At 36.9% G+C, this 18,347-nt stretch overlaps 3 protein-coding genes across 3 annotated transcripts; 1 reads left to right on the top strand and 2 right to left on the bottom strand.

The window, feature by feature from the left end:
• The first annotated feature begins 6,298 nt into the window (after positions 1-6,298).
• LOC125204585 (single-stranded DNA-binding protein, mitochondrial-like) lies at positions 6,299-9,280 on the top strand. Its single transcript, XM_048103273.1, has 6 exons — positions 6,299-6,418; positions 6,689-6,876; positions 7,285-7,493; positions 7,589-7,689; positions 8,843-8,902; positions 8,998-9,280. The coding sequence occupies exons 1-6, from the start codon at positions 6,361-6,363 to the stop codon at positions 9,012-9,014; spliced, it is 633 nt and encodes a 210-aa protein (XP_047959230.1). The 5' UTR covers positions 6,299-6,360; the 3' UTR covers positions 9,015-9,280.
• A 204-nt stretch (positions 9,281-9,484) lies between these two features.
• Positions 9,485-14,282, bottom strand: LOC125206261 (kinesin-like protein KIN-14G). Its single transcript, XM_048105541.1, has 20 exons — positions 14,249-14,282; positions 13,963-14,129; positions 13,732-13,875; positions 13,433-13,654; positions 13,288-13,359; positions 13,039-13,107; positions 12,823-12,882; positions 12,699-12,752; positions 12,494-12,610; positions 12,324-12,405; positions 12,149-12,244; positions 11,908-12,081; positions 11,733-11,839; positions 11,497-11,662; positions 11,234-11,390; positions 10,892-11,145; positions 10,642-10,805; positions 10,447-10,569; positions 9,960-10,375; positions 9,485-9,852 (listed from the first exon to the last, which is right to left on the bottom strand). Exons 1-20 carry the CDS (start codon positions 14,280-14,282, stop codon positions 9,726-9,728), a joined length of 2,805 nt encoding a protein of 934 aa, XP_047961498.1. The 3' UTR covers positions 9,485-9,725.
• Positions 14,283-16,278: 1,996 nt separating this feature from the next.
• LOC125206260 (copper transporter 5.1-like) lies at positions 16,279-17,012 on the bottom strand. The gene is made up of 2 exons (XM_048105540.1): positions 16,581-17,012; positions 16,279-16,303 (listed from the first exon to the last, which is right to left on the bottom strand). Exons 1-2 carry the CDS (start codon positions 16,970-16,972, stop codon positions 16,279-16,281), a joined length of 417 nt encoding a protein of 138 aa, XP_047961497.1. The 5' UTR covers positions 16,973-17,012.
• Between the last annotated feature and the right edge of the window lie 1,335 nt (positions 17,013-18,347).

The raw sequence follows: 18,347 nt of genomic DNA, 5'->3' as shown, positions 1-18,347 counted from the left end.
GGTTGCTTTTGAAATGCACAAGAGATTTTAAGAATGAAAGTTGGGATTGTGGGTGGTGGAAGTGGGATGTTGATAGATTGCCTATTTTTCAGGTAATTAGTTACTCTTCACTTCTTTTTCGAATTTTTAGTGCTTTTGGTTTATTACAATTTGCCTTGGCTTCTTATAGAGATTTTTGAATTATTTTCCGGATAAGAGTAATCTCCTACCTTATAATTAAAATTTGCATTTCATTCCAAAAAGATAATGAGCAATAATTATTTGTACATCATACTTTATATAATCATCTAAAACTTATTGTACATATTGGTGGCGGAGTCAAGGAAGTATTTAGTGTCCTAGGTCTTGTGATATTAGGTCAAATTTGTTTGACTTCCAGTGGATACTATTACTACCTATTTGAATTATGTTTTACTAACACAAATGACTATGATATATATATCACAAAAAAATGAGACTAATAAATAGATAGAACATTCAAATGTACTCGATTTTTTTATCGAACATTTGTTTATATATGCACAGTCTCGCAATGGGGAGTGATCAATTGCGAACTCATCATTTAATTGTTAATTACAACTAATTTAAGGCCATAAGATTTTAGAAAACGTGTGGTCTATAATTTGTCACGTGTAATTTTCGCTTTTATTAATAAAATAAAAAAAGATAAAAATACATACATGTAATAGATTGAGAGAAAATATGAATTCCAAAGATTATGCCAACCTTTACACTATTTTCGGATAAAATATGGTATATCACGTGTAAAAATTTCGATGTCAGGTCACTTTAGATTTGTATAAAATTTGAATTTCAAAATTTCTGAAAATGATCAAACTTTGTTAATTCATTTCCAATTTTGAAGTATGACAAACAAAAAAAGTTGACTATGTATAGATTTACAGCGGATAACGCCAACAACTACTTTCACATTCGGCTGACAAATCACACGATGGTTTAGATAGTTAATTTGTCAATCTGATAATAAGGTTTAACTTGAAATCAATCTATTAATGAAACTCTTAACTCAAACGCGAATCTGACCAGCTATCCTTCAAATCCGAATATGATCCGCACACGACACAGAGCTGTTAATAACATGATACAACATGGATTGACAAGACGACATTGCAATAATAACACAAACTTAGTTTACAATATTAAAACCTGATTTACATGAATCTAAAGAATAAACTAAAGTATATGTTTTTTTAAAAAGAATAAACTAATTACAATAACAATGTTAATTTGAATGAGTTACCCGAACCCAATCCAAAATACGTTGATTCCTAACGTGTCGATCCAATAAGAATATGAACTCAATATGACCCAAACTCATTAATTTCATGTATGTTCATGTCGAATTATCATGTCATGTCAGAAATTAATAGTTATACTCTCACATGCTCTCACATTTCATGAGCGCTACAATTTACCTACAATAATTTACTTTATTAATACTATTCTAATTAAAAAAAAATCTAACCATGTTTATTTTAGTATATTAATACATGTAAGTAGCAATTAATGGCGTAATTAGTCTTTATCTGGGCCAATCTTTTAAAAGGGTGACAAATTGTGCAAGTTGAATTGCTAATCAATTAAGAATTCTGACACATTATGATTATTTCTGAGTCATGTGTATACTTTAAAATGATATTTGATTCACAGAATATATTCATTTAAAAATTGTATAATTATTATATTGAGTTACTTAGAAGTAATTATATCACATGGACGTGATCAATGGTTAACTAGTACTATATTTAATAATTGCTAACTACTACTACTAATTAAATCCTATCCATTAGATCTAATAGATCTAGTGGTGCCACGTTGAAATTCAGATATTAATTAATTCGAAAAAGTCCTTTTCGTCTTTCATTATATATGACAGTTTTCATAAGGCCATCAGCATCAGTGTCTCAGTACCGTCTCATCCCTTCACTATTTATGCGTCCGACTGTACTTTTTACCCCATCTCTTAACTAAGAGACAATACCTACATCCATCCATCTCTTAACCATCTCATCTCTTAACTATTCATTCAATTTAATTTTTTATTTTTATTTCCAACAAATTCAATTAATAAAAATACACTTCATTAAATAAAATAAAATTACAATTTAAAATCCTAAAAAAACTATTAAAAAAATACATAATTAAAATCCTAAAAAAAATAAAAATATATAATTTAAAATACTCTAAATTAAATTATAAAAACTACTCCGCCGGCGAATCATCCCCCGAAGGCGGTGGCCGTTCCCTCAAGCTAGGTGGAGGCAGAATACCGAGTTGATTTGCCAGATACTCAATTCCGGCAAGATGGGCTTCATATTGGGGAGGCGTCATGCGGGCCGTGTCAGCCATCGTGGCGGTGAAGTACATAGACATTAGGGTGTTAGACTGCCTTTGGATGCTCGAGCCTGAGCCCGATCCCGAGCCCGCCAGGCTTGATTCGCCTCGGCTCCTCCCCCTCCCCTTCCCTCTAGCCGCCTTCGCCGCCTTGGCCCCTTGCCAAAAACTTGATGCACTATTTTTTAGCACTATTAATACCTGCAAGTATACAGAGTAGGAATAATATAGCTAAAGGTCAGTACCGGGATATCGAACATGTGGAATGTAATTGCAACTGACTATTATGTACTAAGCGTCAAATACTATCTAGAGAAACAAGAGAATTTTGGATTTTTGAAAGTAAAAACAATTAAAAGCAAGAAAACAATTAAATGCAATTAAATCACAAAAATAAAGTATGAGAGATAACAGAATTCCATGGATGTGCGTTCACAGTTATGGTTATACAAAGTCCAACTACAATACCCTAGCACAGTTAATACTTTGATAGGACGAGTCACCTAGTTTATGCTCATGCGATGCAAACGTTGGTTACTAACATTAGGGTTGTCAATCCTAAATATGTAACTCCCAAAAGCTCCTAAGACCCTTAAAACTCTCCACTCTCAATTAACAGTGTCGTTTTAAGGGAAGCTAATTGTAGTGTCTACTAAGTAGACCTACCTCGCTAGAACTCTCTCACAGTTATGAAGCAAGTTATATTTGATCATGCACGATTGTGACACTCAATCATGAAGCTTCCAGATTAACTTGAAACAAAGTAAAAATAAAACGGATATTAAATAGAAAAGGAATTGTATAAACCAATAAAAGTTACTAACACATCCAAGGAATCCTATGAATTTAGTAAAACATGGTGGAATAAGCTAAAAACATATATTGAAGTGAAGACAAAATAAACATAAGTGCTAAAGCAAATAAAACCCAAAGGTTGAATCCTTGTAGCTCTTTGATGATTTCTTGCTTCTTTCTCCAACCCCTTGCACAACGAAGAACTCTCAAATTTATGCTATGGAAGTAATTGGCAAAAAGATGATGAAGAATTAGGGTTGGAGGAGGAGCTATGAAAGCTCCCCTTTTTGGGGGGCTATGGAAAGGTGAATTCTATGAATTATATATAGGCTTGAAAAGGATTAAAATTTGGTAAAAATTTCCTCCAAGCAATAGTAAAGATGGAATTTTCGTGCCCCATAGTAGAAGGAAAAGATTTGGCTTCACAAGGTAATATCTTCGTTCATTCTTTAAATTTCCGACTAGAATTCTGCACTTGATAGTTTTGTGCAACTTTGGTAGAACGACCATAACTTTCTCCAATGAACTCCGATTGAGATGATCTTAGTACCAACGCGAAGCTCTTTCGAAGATGAAGAGAATGACATGTAGAACGCCCTGATCGGACTTCAGGATCACAGGAAAATTGAGTTTGAACACAGCTATCGTGCGCCACATTTTCGTGGCGGGCCGTCGGACAGCTCCAGAACGCTCTGGACAGGTTGCGGCGACCGCCGCGTTGCACTTCAGTTCCAGCTTCCAAACTTTGTCGTTTTTATGCCCCTTTTTAGCTCTATTTTGCACATTAATCACAAAACACGTCAAAATACCAAAATAGATAAAATATGCAAATAATGGACATGTAATGCGACTTTGACATTAAAAACGGACCAAATAGTGGCCTTAAAACAGTGCAAAATTTGAGCGTATCACCGACGTCGTGAATCGGAGAAGCCCCCTTCATCGGATGTCTAGAACTCAACCACTTGTGAGGCGTTGCCTTCCCCGCCTTCCCCGCCCTCACTAGACGAGTATTGGCCACCCGCCGTATGCTTCGTGCGTTTCGACCTCGAGCCCGCTGCGGAATCGACACCGCCAACCCACCTATCAAGATGTTGCACCGACTGCCAAACATCGGGATGTTTGGAATCTTTGCCGGTGTCGGATTTAAACATCCGCAAAGCCGCTCTCAGAATGTCGGCTCCACTGGCTCCGCTTTGGTATTGCCCGTTCCCTTCTGTAGATCCCACAAAATTTTTTGACATCTCTGTCGGCTCGCTCAAAATGAGCGCGAAGAATCTTCAGGTTGCGGCTGAAGGTCCCGCTAGGCCTTGTTCGGTTGTATACCGCGATGACCTTTTCCCAAAAAAGCCTTGCAGTTTATTTGATTCCCGAGGATGAGATCGTTTGACGTGCTGATCCACGTGTCGAAAATCGCCATTGTCTCCGCTTGTGAGTAGGGATGACGGCTGCCGTCCTCATCAAGGTCCTCCACCGCTTCTGGAGTGTGTTCCTCCGGAACATCCTCCCTAATTTGAGATAATCCTTGTGTTTACCCATGCCTCGCGGTGGAGGCACGATAGTATGCATCAACTGGAAAAGATGGTGTTTGGTATGCCGGTGTCGACGAGCCTTGGGTGCTCGGCGACGAACCGAAACCGGAAGCACCCAAAACGTTCATCATGCCCTCCCAGCTGCCAAACACATTCAAGTCGTAGCCGCCATCGCCACCGGAGCTTTCGTCACCACCGGGCATTTTTGCACAAATTGGAGAGAAAAGAGAGATGGTGTTTGTATTTGTGTGTGGAAAGAGAGTGTAGTGTTTGTGTGTGGAAAAAGAAAATGGTGGGGGGTTATTTATAGATGAATGTGAGAAAAAAGAAAAAATAAATAAATAAAAAAAACGGTAAAATAAACGGGCAGGAAAGAAGGGTGAATTTTATTTTTTATTTTTATTTCAGATTTAAAAAAAATAATTAAAAATAGCAAAAAACGACGCTCACTCACGGGGCGGCGAGTGGGCATCACGCTGCGCGCCAGAGCTCACCACGTGGCGCTGGCGCATGGCGAGATGGCCAATCGTCCCTCCCTCCCGACCGAGACACGCGACGAGACGAGATGCTTGCAGCGACATCTCGCTGCGGTCTTGTCTCGTCGGGACGAGACCGAGACCGCAGCGGGATGCCGCTGCGGATGCCCTAATTCTCGTCACAATGTCAATAATAACATTTTTAATGTCAACTAAATGTCTTGAATATGTCACCTAAATTTCATTGACATTGAACATGAATATAATTGACATTATATGTACTATGTGCTGACATGCGAAAATATTGAAAATTCAAATAAAATATTTAAATTTTATCATTAAAACGTATGCAATTAAGATCTTATTAGAATCCTTATAAAATTACCTTTAGTATTACTTTTTGGAATGGTATATTTCACTTTTTGAGAATGTAAATAGATGATATACATCTTTCATTTGCCTTTCCTTGCTGGAGATGTTCTAATAACTAGATGATCTAATAACTAATAAAATTAAATTTCCATTAATACCCCTAATTGAGATTATTAAACAGCTAGTTGATATCGAGTATACGCGATAGATATTGCTGTAACTGCTAGTTGATATCGCGTGAAAATTGATCTTGACCTTTTTTTTAAAGATTGAATGAACTAGAACTGATAGTAGTAGTTAGCAACTTAATAGAATCCTTCTGTTTTTTAAATAGCAATTATTTCTATTTTGGGTCATTCCTTACAAATAAAATCTTTAGAATCTTTCTATTTTAGGACATGAAACTCACAATAACTCTATTTTCACTACTTTTTCTCTTCCTCTCTCTTTCTTTACTTGTTTTTTCTTTTTCTCCTTCTTACTTTACCAATTCTTCTCACTTACTACCAATTGTGGATTAAAACTCGTGCCGTTTCAAATGTTTTATTTTTTAAATACAGAGGGAGTAAATATTAATGTTTCACTAAAATTTTGAGTTTGCATAAGTTATAACAAAAATTATTAATATATTAAATTGATACAAACATGCCAAATGAAAACTAAGAAATTGGGACGAAATTTATTAACTTAAAACATTAATAAAAGTTTTGTATGATTTCTATGTGTATTTGTGAATACTAATTTTTTGTTTATTTGAATATGGTTCTTAAAACCCTTGCGTCGGATGGCTGGTCTCTTAAACCTCACTTCATCACTCAGTCTCAACGCCCATGACTTCACTCGCCCCTAAATTCCGCAATCTTCTCCGCCTTCCTAATTTTTCCACCGGTAATTTCCACTTCTGCATTCTCTGTGGTTCCTTTCTTGCTTTCACAAAATTAATTTGCAGTTTGTTATCTCAAATTGTTGCTATGGGTTTAGGTTTTTATCCAGCCACTTGTATATCTGATTGAAACCTGCTTTCTTTTCATTTTCTTCATTGACGGATTTTATTGATATTTCAGCATAATAACTCGAAATAGCATGTGATTTTGTTACCTCGCAAAAATTTTGGGGATTGAAAGATTTTTTTTTTTTTTTTTTCGGCTTGGAAAACAGCGGCGTGTCCACACAGGATATCGAAGGTTTTCTTCTCGACTGACTCATTTAACTGGGGAAATTCCCCTGACAAAGAGGGTGTACATGCCCCGGAAATTGAGGATGATGATTTTCTTTCTGAGAGGCCGGAGTTACAGCTCCAGGGCGTTGATCCCAGGAAAGGCTGGAATTTTCGCGGCGTGCACCGGGTATGTTTGTGATTCTATTGATTCATTACCTCACTGGAAACCTTCAGCTCATAGATAGGATAGGAGTATCATCTTCAGCAGTTGAGATATCTTTTTGTTCAAATTGTTAGTTCTAGGTTTGAGTCTTGCATTGTTCATTTGAGATGGCTGACATGTGATTCTGGATCAGGTAAGTTAGTTCAAGTTGTGAGAGTTATAACCTGATGAGGATCTTTATTAAAAATCTGCATGAGTAATCCAGAATCAACAACTTTGGAATACATTCATGCAATCTCTCATCTTGAATATGAACTTCGTCAATTGTGTGGTTTATTTGCTTGTTTTATTGAATATTTTGTATCGAGATTTCTTCACTAATCACTAGGACATGCTCTCATACTTTATCTTTTGTTTTCCTGTTTTTACCAGGCAATTATATGTGGAAAAGTTGGTCAAGCCCCCATCCAAAAGATCTTGAGGAATGGTAGAACTGTGACCACATTCACTGTAGGAACTGGAGGTATGTTTGATCAGCGGACCATAGGTTCTCATGACTTGCCAAAACCAGCTCAGTGGCATCGTATTGCAGTTCACAACCCTATGCTTGCTGCCTATGCAGTGCAACAAGTTGTGAAAAAGTAAGAAGTTATCAATTATTTATTCTTTTTTCACTTAAACTTCAAGTCTCCATTTTTTTCTTGGAGTACCATCTAACATATGGAGCCATTTCCAGTTCTTCTGTTTATGTTGAGGGTGATATTGAAACAAGAGTCTACAATGACAGCATCAATGGAGACATAAAAAGCATACCAGAAATTTGTGTGCGTCGTGATGGTATGTGGATTTGAATCTCTATGCTTACTAACTGAAGTACGGTTTTGAATGAATGATTGAAATAGATGTAATGAATAAATGAAATTTGATTGAAAGATCATATATATGTAGTTATTGCAAAGTAACTAATTAACCAGTGAATCTTATAAAAAATGCCACAAACATATACTCCCTCCGCTCCATAGTAATGGAGGCAAAACTTTTCGGCACGGAGATTAAGAAAAATTGTGTTAGGTGAGTTAAGTAAAGAGAGAATAAAGTGAAAAATGAAAAAGGTAGAGAGATGAAGATAGAAAAAAGTAAAAGAGAGTAAAGTAGGTGTGGAAAAATGTGTTGACTTTTACTAAAAAGGGAAATGACTCTATTACTATGGAATGGACGGAAATGGAAAAACGCCCCTATTACTATGGAACGGAGGGAGTAGTATATTCAATTTAGTGTATTATGGTGGCTGAGAGTGAATATTAATTTGTGCTGCTTGTAGTTTATCATAGTGGATCAGTCAAGCACGTGTGGACTTATTTGAAAGCATTGCCCCCTTAAACTGGGTGTGCATTTCTTGTTCTAGGACTAACTTTTTCCAGCAAGAGTTTTCTCATTGATCCAGATCAGCATCTCCATTCCAAATAAGCAGTTACATCTAGAATCTGTTGAACAAACCTCATCAGCCATATCATTTTCCAAAAGCGACTAACTAATAACCTATATTGTTGTATAATGTATCTACTCTTATTAAGAGTATATGTTGCATTCTAGTTCTTGGCATTGTGTTTCGGTTCAGGAGTTTATACTTCATGTTGAAACATAAAGCATTGATGATTAGGGCTCACGTAATTTAAGTTCTTTTACTACTAATATAGATTCATAATCATAGTAAATCTCGAAGTTGTGCCAGTGCAATCAGATCAAATTACTCAAATAATTTGAGTAAAAGATGACCATTATGAATTGTTATTTACAATGTAGTCTCATTTATACAGAAGAGTGTTTGTTTAGTTGGAAAATTTGAAAGCATTGTGAAAGATCTAATACTGCTTAATATATAAAAAATTGGTACATATTTTTGCATGTATTATGTTACCGCTCAATCCTGAATTTTCATATCATTTCTTGTGAATCTCATTGTGGTCTAATAACCTGCCTAATTTTGCAGGAAGGGTTCGGCTTATAAAGGCAGGGGAAAGTATGAGCAGTATTTCTATCGATGAGCTACGTAAGTTATCATATATACTTGTGATCAGAGTTTTTGGATTTTATTATACATTTCTATTACTGGGTGAAGCAATGTCCCATTTATTTTGCATGCAGGTGAAGGATTATTTTAGGGAAGTGCGTCAACACAAGTCTCATCATGTAGGCGGAAGAAGGATCTCAAAATAATGAGTGAAACTGATTCCAACAGGTCGAGACATGTCTTCTAATATCTGGCAATGTATATTGTTTCCTTCTTGCAGTTACCTTCACTTCTTTAAGTTTCTATTGATATTTTGTATTTTTCATAAATTTATAGCTTGTAGCGGATCGATTAGGTATAATTCATGTGTGACAATCAATGTGGTGATAAATTTGAGTTTTGGTGATTGCTGCCCAATACCTGTCCCTTTATATAGCTGCATAAATCATAAGGATCTGTTAATTAAAGTTTGTAAAATCCATTTTTTTTGGATTTGACCAACTCTCAATCATATTCATTCTTCCATTATAATTTGGAAGTTCATGTCAAAGTATGAATATTATTAGTGCAATGTAATAATGGAAGAAAAGCAATGCAAATAACTACAGTGTAAACTTCTTTCAATATGATCCTCTCTTCTTGTACAGTGAAAGATTTACAATTACAAAAGAGTGAATATATATGTAAATAAAAAAAACCTTGTGTTACAGCACCAACACTCATCCATGGGATTAGAAAAAGTAAATACTAACATATATGCATATAAAAGCAAGAATCACCACTGCAAAATGGAAAACAGGAACAAATGACAATTTGTTAACACATTCCAATCGATGAATGCAAAGATGGATACATTAGGCTCTCACTTCCGAACGGTGGAGGCTGGCTTTCGTTTCCCGTCAACCACAACTGGTTTCTTTCCATTTTTCATCGATGGCGAATTAGATCCATTCGCGACTTTCCTCGTTGGTGGTTGAGGAATCAGGCTCCTACGAATTACCAACACAAAATGAATGACAAAGGATCTAGAGAGTAAAGCCATAAGCATCCATGCATATACTTGAGCTATTTAAGTTGGATTGATATCCACATTTACCTTATTTCAGGGCTTTTCATATGCCTTTGATTTTGAGTAGGTGTTTTGGCTTTTGTTCCTCCCCCGCCATTTTGCTTGGCACCATTTGTTTGCCACTGGTAATCTGATTCATCACTAGCTTCTACTTCCGTGTATTCTAATTCTGCTGCACCCTCAAATTGATTCCTTCCCAAACTGTTGTCTCGTCTTAGGACTGCAATTTTGCTCAATGAATGTTCTGGATATACCTTGGAAGTATCACGTCTACACATCTCTGGTGACTGATCTCCTAAGTGGCTCTTCACCATAACCTTATCGACCCAATCACCAGAGACACTTCTGTCCTCCTCCGTTGACACCAAACTGATTGGAGAAGCCATCAAGTCCTCGCCATCAAAGCTATGCATGCTCAATACTGCTAAGGACTCAGTCTGTCCCTGCAGTGAACAATGCACAAACGTAAAACAACTGCTTTGCAAAACATCGTTTCATGGTTTGAGTTTCCTACCTCTCCCTTACCAACATCTCCTATACTTTGCCAAGATGGCTCTGGAGAATATGTAAAATATCCATTTGTGGCTCCATCTTCTCCTCTCTCTTTCCGTGACAAGGCTGCTTTAAGACTAGCTATCTGCATGTAGTTGGATGCCGATGATTGATTAATGCATATGATAATAAAGAAAATAACAAAACAATGCCAAACCTGTTCTTTTAGTTCTCTGACATCCGGACTATCTTTGTTTGCTCGAGCAGCACCAAGCTCAACAGTAGACACGCGTTCAGCAAACTTCAACGTGCTCATTGTCTCTGCAAGAGCATCAGGTTCCGGGCTGATGTGAATGAACATTAGAGTCTTTGCCTGACCCCCTAAAAAAACATGAATGATTCAGATATTAGTAAGGAAAAGGGACTAGAGAGATGTAGGCTGGCCTCGGATACTGTCTGAATCTTACCTAGTGAATCTTGGAGCAGCTGCGTGAGCTTACTGTTTCTGTAAGGGACGTGCGACTGATTTTGGGCAAGAGAGGCTATCACGTCGCCTAAAGCAGATAGAGAGCGGTTAATATGCTGAGACTCCTTCAACCTATCGCCGACTGCATCTGTTTTATCAGCTCGTTCGCTTCCTGCCAGGTCGACCAGATGCATACTACCACAAGTAATCGACCCAGATGTCAGATTTCTTCCTTGAACATGAACAGTCACGCAACTGCAGGCTTATGCATGGATTAATGGTCAGTTTAACTCGTTATCACAACAATGGGAAACAAAATCAAGAAAAGAGTAAGAAATTATGCCTGTGAGAACGACTACTTCGCTCATTCATTGAAGTGGAACCAACTGCACGATTTTTAAGCCCAATGTTCATCAGGTTGATGACATCAGATGTTGATGAAACAGGCACAATATTTGCATTTGGTACATTGATACCATTATGGGAGCTGTTGCGGATTTCTAATGTTGTAATGAGTTAAGGAAAAAAGCCAAGCTCACAAAGATTTAAAAAAAAACATTAACAAAGATAACATAACTTTTCTCCAAGGATATTTTTTATTGACACCATCAGAGACGAGGAGGTCTCTAACTTGTTCATTATAGATTTCTATCATCTGGACAAAGACATCATATGACATGCTGTCTTTTCTCTGCTGTGAGATGAAAAATAAATCACTCAGAGCTCGGTAATTTACACCTAAGCTTTCGGGTGTAAGTTCCTGGGGTCCAGTCTGCAGGTTAAAGGAAAAGATGAATTAGATAGAATCCAACTGTGAAAGATCTAAAGTAACAATCTCTTACCATAGTATATGTTTTTCCTGAACCAGTTTGGCCATAAGCAAATATGCAAACATTATACCCGTCAAGCACAGAACGAATCAGTGGCTGTGTATCTGAAAATACTTCTTCTGCAAATCAGGAAACATTAGTACCTGTGAGATATTTATGAATCCAAATGAAAAAAAAGGTTAATCACCTTGGCTGGCAGATGGACCAAAAACCTTGTTGAAAGTGAACATCTTCTTCCCCTTCCCCTTTTTTGCAGGATTGATTATTGAGATAGTCTGTCCATCCAGAGCTTCTGCAGTACTCAAACCTGTTGGCTGTCGTGGCAAAAATGGTCGTATTCGGCAGTATACCCTTATATTTCCTGTCAAAATCCCAGTATCACCATGTCTAGAAACTTTTCCAATATATTCAAACCAACTGAAATTTACCCTTGAGGTCCTGCACTTGATTGTAAAGTTTGCGATTCTCCTCAAGAACCTCCTGGTATCGAGAAGCGGCACCAGCAAGACCATTCAAGTGTTTACCTATCATCAAATAAGATTAACTTATTGCTTTCTGTTTGCTTCAATGAAGGATAAGGTGTAACAGATTATAAATAGATACCTAGATATTGGAGTTCCTCTTGATACTTCATGTGTAGCAAATGTAGGTCTTCCTTCGTTGAGTGAAGAGTAATTTTGAGTTCCTACAAAGTGGAATACTATATGTTATTAAAAGAGAACAAATTGGAGATTAGGAATTGTTTATAACAGCCAATCTCTCATTTGAAGGACCTGTATGCTTCTTTGATGGTATTCAATCAAGTCTTGACGCTTGGAACCGTATGGTTTGGGATTTCCATCGCGCAAATCATTCTTGGACCGACTCTCGTCTTCCATTATGTTTGAAGTCTTGCATAAAACCAAGAAAACTCAGCCCATGTTTTTTGAGGTTTGTAATGCACAAATCACTAAGATGCAGCATTTAATTAGACTTCACCTCAGAACTCAGGCAGGAACTTGTAACATCTATGTCTCTCTCACTTGTACCAACCTGTTATACGTAAACACCCCAATGAGTTTATGTACAGTAAAAATCATTAAGATGCAATAATCCATCACACCTCGACAACTTGATGCTCGTTGGAACTTGGGACATCCACACATCTTGAACTTGTTTCAGCCTATTGTAGCCACAAATGCAAAACAGCACTTAGAACTAACTTATTTCCTCCTTTAAGTTAATTGTTACTCTATAGCATATGCATAAAGAATTGTGAAACTAGTATAAAGTAACAGAGCTTCTATTGAAACTCTAGACGAACAATCATGAGCCCCACCTGTTCATTTTGTCTTGCTAACCGTTGTTCAAATTCTTCCATAACTTTGCTTAGCATACTCCCAATGACCTGCAAAAACAAACTCCTTGAGTTTTTCGGAGGTAGAAAAATGTACTCCTACGTACCATACCAGTGAGAAAATGCCGATGACTGAAACAATGGAAGACTGTTACATTTTGCAATGAATGATGAAACATTGTGACCAATAAGTTTCGAGTAGCATCTGCTCTGTACTCCAAAACCACGTACCATAGGGATATCTTCTTGCTTATTATCAGAAAGAAGCTCACGAACAAACAAATGCAAGGCATCAGAGGTACCCTGAAAATGGAAGCACAGGGTCACTTCTTCGCCATAAAAAACAGGTAATGTGACGAGCAGTAAGTATACCAACCATTTCATTAAAGCCCTGGCTGTTCTGCTCAACAACGGATGAGTTCCTCGAGAGGGAATTCACAAACAGATCATCAGAGCTCTTCCTGACAAATTGCTTGGATGCCGAATGAGGCTTCCAAGTTCCACAGAATTTCCACACTCCTTTCCCACCCCCTTCCTTCCATTCATAATAAGACTTCAGGGCCAGCACACAGTTTACAATTCTTGAACTCTTCCCTCCCTAATGGTTTAGATATTAAATCAAGCATTGCAAAAGTTCAATCAGATCAATAGCATAAATAACTATGGCCTATGCACCTGTTCCAGATCAGAAGCTTCAAAAACTGGAATCCCCAATTCCTCTGCAGAATCCAGAAAGTTCCTAACATTTTCAAAATATTGAAAGGCCGAAAGAGCAGCACCATCCGGAACAATCACACTGCCCGAAGGCGCCTCAACTACCTACAGGAAATTGCAGCATCCAATAATAGAAAGTGGGAAAACAGAAGATGAGATTGATTATTCAAGAGCAAGATAAGTAAGGCCTACTTTTGGAATGGCGGCTGGGTGAATCTTGTTAAGAGCAGTGCAAAGTATAATCCCACTTCGGAGACCAAGTCGAAAATCTTCTTCAGATGGGTGATCAGGCAAATCCCTTGCTGTAACCACTCCCACCATCTTCCTCAACCAGCCGGCCGCATCGTATCGTCTCAATGCTGCAACACGATGTCTCAGTTATTCAAGAATGCAGCAATATGATCGATCATCACTAGACATTGATTTTGGAGGAACATGGTAAAATTGAGATGATTAGTGAAAAGGGTTAGTATCATACAAGCTTCTTCTGCTTTTCTCGAGGCCAAATCCATGTCGTTGAGGCTCTTGCCTTGAAGCGCGTCGATTTGCAACATTCCTTCCGCCATTAATCAGAGACTCACCAAGAAATACTAATTGAACTAAGTGTGTTTCTTCAACTTAAAAATCAGAATGCATGCTGTTGTATACACGAGAGTTCCTTGTATGCATAGGCGCAAAGATAGTTTTTTTTTCACCAATAAGTGTTGGGTTGTTAATATCTGATGAAGGATTACAGAGAACAAGGAGAAGAAGAGGGAAACGGCGGGGAAGTTAAAGAGAGAGAAGATTGAAAGAAGAGGAGAAACCGCCCACAACAAAATTAAATACTCCATTAAAAAGAATATGAATTGATTATTTGCTTATTACTATTTCATTCACATTGTTTTTCTTCTCTTATTCCTTGTATCATGCTTCTTATTTTGACAAAATATATAATTTCTCATTTTATCGCCAAATAACACTAGAAAAGTTTGATGCATGTACTAAAAGCAGGATATCATATGTGCTTGATTTGGGTATATTATTGGATGCATAATCCTATAGGATCAGACGCATAAATATTTTACTACAAACTAAGATGCTTTGTACTGTATATTTTGGATGAAGATTTATTACTAGTTGTCACTTTTTGGCTAGTATGTAAGGATTATAAATGTGCCGCATAAAACGGGCATATAATTGAACACTTCCAGCAATTTTTACTTGCTGATATTACTATTATAAATAAGTGATTTCAACTTATTATTACTACTATTATTGGTAATTGGCAACAGGCTTGGAGTTGGGCATTTGAAGATTATGAAATACTACTACTTAATTTACACCTGAAGAACAAGAAAAATTATTATTGTAAATTAAAATAATAAAAGCGTAAGACCACGCGACGGGCGGCAGCCGGCGGGAGAGAAAACAGACTAAACTATTAGGGAAAAAAACACAAGAAATGAAAGCGGAATGGTGTGAAGGAAAAAAGGACACGTGGAGAACACTTGAAGTTACTTTTACTTATTAATACTCCTATTACTATTATCAGTACAAATAAACGATCATAAATCAATAATAATTAATAATAATAATAATAGTAGTAATAATAATTACTGGAGTAGTATTATAATAGGTGCTATTCTTATTATTATAACTAAGTACCATGATACATAATTTTAAAAAAATATTTTAATTAGTTATTAATTGATAATATATTAGTAGTAATATTTTAATAACAACATGAATTTTAATTGTTACTATTATTTAATAATATTACATACATGTGTTAAAAATTCTGAAACTAAGAAAAATTACCAAAGAAAAGCTGATGATTAAGAATCGTGAAAAACGGCACTAGTTTCATAATTTTTGGACTTATTATTTTCGTTGTTTGATAAAAAAATGAAATAAACATCAAAATTCAAAAACAAGAAATAAAATTTTTAGCAGACTCTTGCCAAACAAATAGGCCCACTTCCATCCATCATAATATTTCAATTTGCCAGTGCTCTCTATGTCTAACGTAGCGTAATCATTGCTAACTTTTTTAAGTCGTTAAATCTGCTAACTCATTAACGAAATGTATTAATAATATCAACACGATGACATTAAAATATCTACACATAATTATGTCAACACAGTATATTGAAATATCAATATAATTACGTGTAGATATTTTAATGTCATCATGTTAATATTATTAATACATTGTGTTGATGAGTTAGCTGAGTTAATAACTTAAAAAGTTAGTAATATAACACACCCACTCCCTAACACACAATTAAAAAATAATAATTATAAAATTTAGACTCATATTCCACAACCTTCCCATTTATAAAAGTATCTCATAAACCTTGATCACAAAAATTTTAAAATACAATATTCACGTTTTTAATCATTACTCCCTCCGTCCGCCATTAGGAGTCTCATTTATGGACGACACGAATTTTAAGAAATGTTAAGAAAAGTAAGTGGGAAAAAGTTAGTGGAATAAGGGTCTCACTTGTATATGAAGTATTAATTTTAAGAGTAAAAGCCAAAATTGATCCTGAACATATAACCATTTTACGTTTTTGGTCCTAAACATTATCTTTTGGATTTTGTGGTCCTGAACATATGGAAATTTGACAATTTTGATTCTCCATCAACATTTTCGTTAAAAACTAACGGTCAACGGGTTTAATCCCGATTTTGACCAAATTAAACTTTTAATTCTGATTTTTTACTCCCTAATTAATTCCCTAATTATTTTAATAAATAATATGAAAAAATAAAAAAGAAAATAGTTGACCTGCGCCATCTCCCTCCTCCACTCCCCGGCCAACCTGACCTCTGCCGCCCTATCCACCACCGCATTCCTCATCGACGACGACTCCGGCGACCGCCTCATCAACGCATTGAACGACATCACCGCCAGCATCAGGCAGTACCCGATCGCCGAATTGACTCCAAAGAGAACCACTCCGGCGATCTGGTAGGGCCCCCAGCGGCGGCCGCCGAGCTTGTTGAGGAGAGGAGCCTCGGCGGCGGAGGAAGGAGGGGGTTTGGCGACGGAGAGGAGCTTCAATCGGAGGCAACGCTCCTCCATGTACTGGTAGAAGGCGCCGAAGAGGAAGAGGGCGAAGAGAGAGAGGAAGTAGCCCGACCAGGAATTGGTCTGCCATGAATCGAAGAGGATGGTGATGCTTCGGCCCCAGTAGAAGGTCATGTGCATCATCGTTGCAAATGGAGGAGGAATTTGGGGTTTTTTTTTGTTGTTTTTTTGGGAATTTGCCGCGTTTTAAGGGGAGATTGATTTCGTGTAGTTGGTAAGGCGATCGAGGGTTGGCTGAGCTGGATTTGCTGCGCGAGCTCGTGCGCGGAGGAGAGCGGGTTGGAAGGAGAGATTGCGACGCCGAGGGAGAGGAGGGAGAAGTAGAGGACGGGGAGAGGACGAAAGCGATGTCGTTTTTGGAGATGAGTGAAGTGAGGGAGGTGGCGCGCTGGAGGAAGGGGGAGTAGGTGAGGCGGTCGCCGGAGTCGGAGTCGATGAGGAATGCGGTGGTGGAGAGGGCGGCGGAGGTCAGGTTGGCGGGGGAGTGGAGGAGGGAGAGGGCGCAAGTCAACTATTTTCTTTTTATTTTTTCATATTATTAATTTATTAAAATAATTAGAGAATTAATTAGGGAGTAAAAAATCAGAATTAAAAGTTTAATTTGGTCAAAATCGGGATTAAATCCGTTGACCGTTAGTTTTTAACGGAAATGTTGATGGAGGACCAAAATTATCAAATTTCCATATGTTCAGGACCACAAAATCCAAAAGATAATGTTTAGGACCAAAAACGTAAAATGGCCATATGTTCAGGACCAATTTTGGCCTTTACTCTAATTTTAAATGAAATGTGAGTGGAATGAGTTAGTGGAAGGTGAGACCCTATTACTATTTATGGTAAAAATGAACCGGGACTCCTATTCACAGACGGACTAAAATGGAAAAACGGGACTCCTATTCGCGAAGGGAGGAAGTACTTTACAGTTTACACACAGCCATTAAACACGCAAAAAATTATTACACAATCTATGAGTCCCACTTATTTTTATCATTTTATAAAAAAAATCTTAGTCATAGATTTATTTCTATGAGATTGAGTTACGAAGAAAAAAATATTAGTATCATTAAAATAACTAAAACTTACATAATCAAGAAAAATAAAATAGTACTACATAATTGAAAACAAATCATAATCACACATGCGAGTGAATCGTGACCAAATTTCTTCAACTAGATCATGTTATATTGTTATTCTTTATCGTGTGTCAATTCACGGTAAGCTACGTTATTTTAGACCTTTGTAGGAACACATTTGATTTGGGATGTCGATTGCCGTCGGGGAGTCGACTGGTTTTTATACCCAATTTGACTTGTATCTCATTTTTAATCATAGTAGTAGTATTTAATATAATTCGCATATAAGATATCCAATAACATGTCCTTGAAGCACATATGCTGATATGCCCCATACCGTTAGGTTTTACATAGAGCATAATATCAATGATGCTCTAAACACTCCCAAATAATTTCTAAAATTTGGGCTGAAATCAAATGAAATA

This window comes from Salvia hispanica, chromosome 2 (genome assembly GCF_023119035.1).
Source record: "Salvia hispanica cultivar TCC Black 2014 chromosome 2, UniMelb_Shisp_WGS_1.0, whole genome shotgun sequence".
NCBI lineage: Eukaryota > Viridiplantae > Streptophyta > Magnoliopsida > Lamiales > Lamiaceae > Salvia > Salvia hispanica.
This window is presented reverse-complemented; position numbering and strand designations above follow the sequence as displayed.

What these genes read in the sequence shown, in the direction of transcription:
- LOC125206261 (XM_048105541.1), bottom strand. Translation starts at nt 14,282, where the DNA reads ATGGATTTGGCCTCGAGAAAAGCAGAAGAAGCTT. An exon ending in GCCAGGGCTTTAATGAAATG is followed by an intron (nt 13,360 to 13,432) that starts GTTGGTATACTT and finishes TTCCATTTTCAG; the next exon opens with GGTACCTCTGATGCCTTGCA. An exon ending in AGCAAGAAGATATCCCTATG is followed by an intron (nt 13,108 to 13,287) that starts GTACGTGGTTTT and finishes TTGTTTTTGCAG; the next exon opens with GTCATTGGGAGTATGCTAAG.
- LOC125206260 (XM_048105540.1), bottom strand. Translation starts at nt 16,972, where the DNA reads ATGATGCACATGACCTTCTACTGGGGCCGAAGCATCACCATCCTCTTC. An exon ending in GATAGGGCGGCAGAGGTCAG is followed by an intron (nt 16,304 to 16,580) that starts GTTGGCCGGGGA and finishes TTATATGTTCAG; the next exon opens with GATCAATTTTGGCTTTTACT.
- LOC125204585 (XM_048103273.1), top strand. Translation starts at nt 6,361, where the DNA reads ATGACTTCACTCGCCCCTAAATTCCGCAATCTTCTCCGCCTTCCTAAT. An exon ending in CCTTCCTAATTTTTCCACCG is followed by an intron (nt 6,419 to 6,688) that starts GTAATTTCCACT and finishes CTTGGAAAACAG; the next exon opens with CGGCGTGTCCACACAGGATA. An exon ending in AATTTGTGTGCGTCGTGATG is followed by an intron (nt 7,690 to 8,842) that starts GTATGTGGATTT and finishes CTAATTTTGCAG; the next exon opens with GAAGGGTTCGGCTTATAAAG.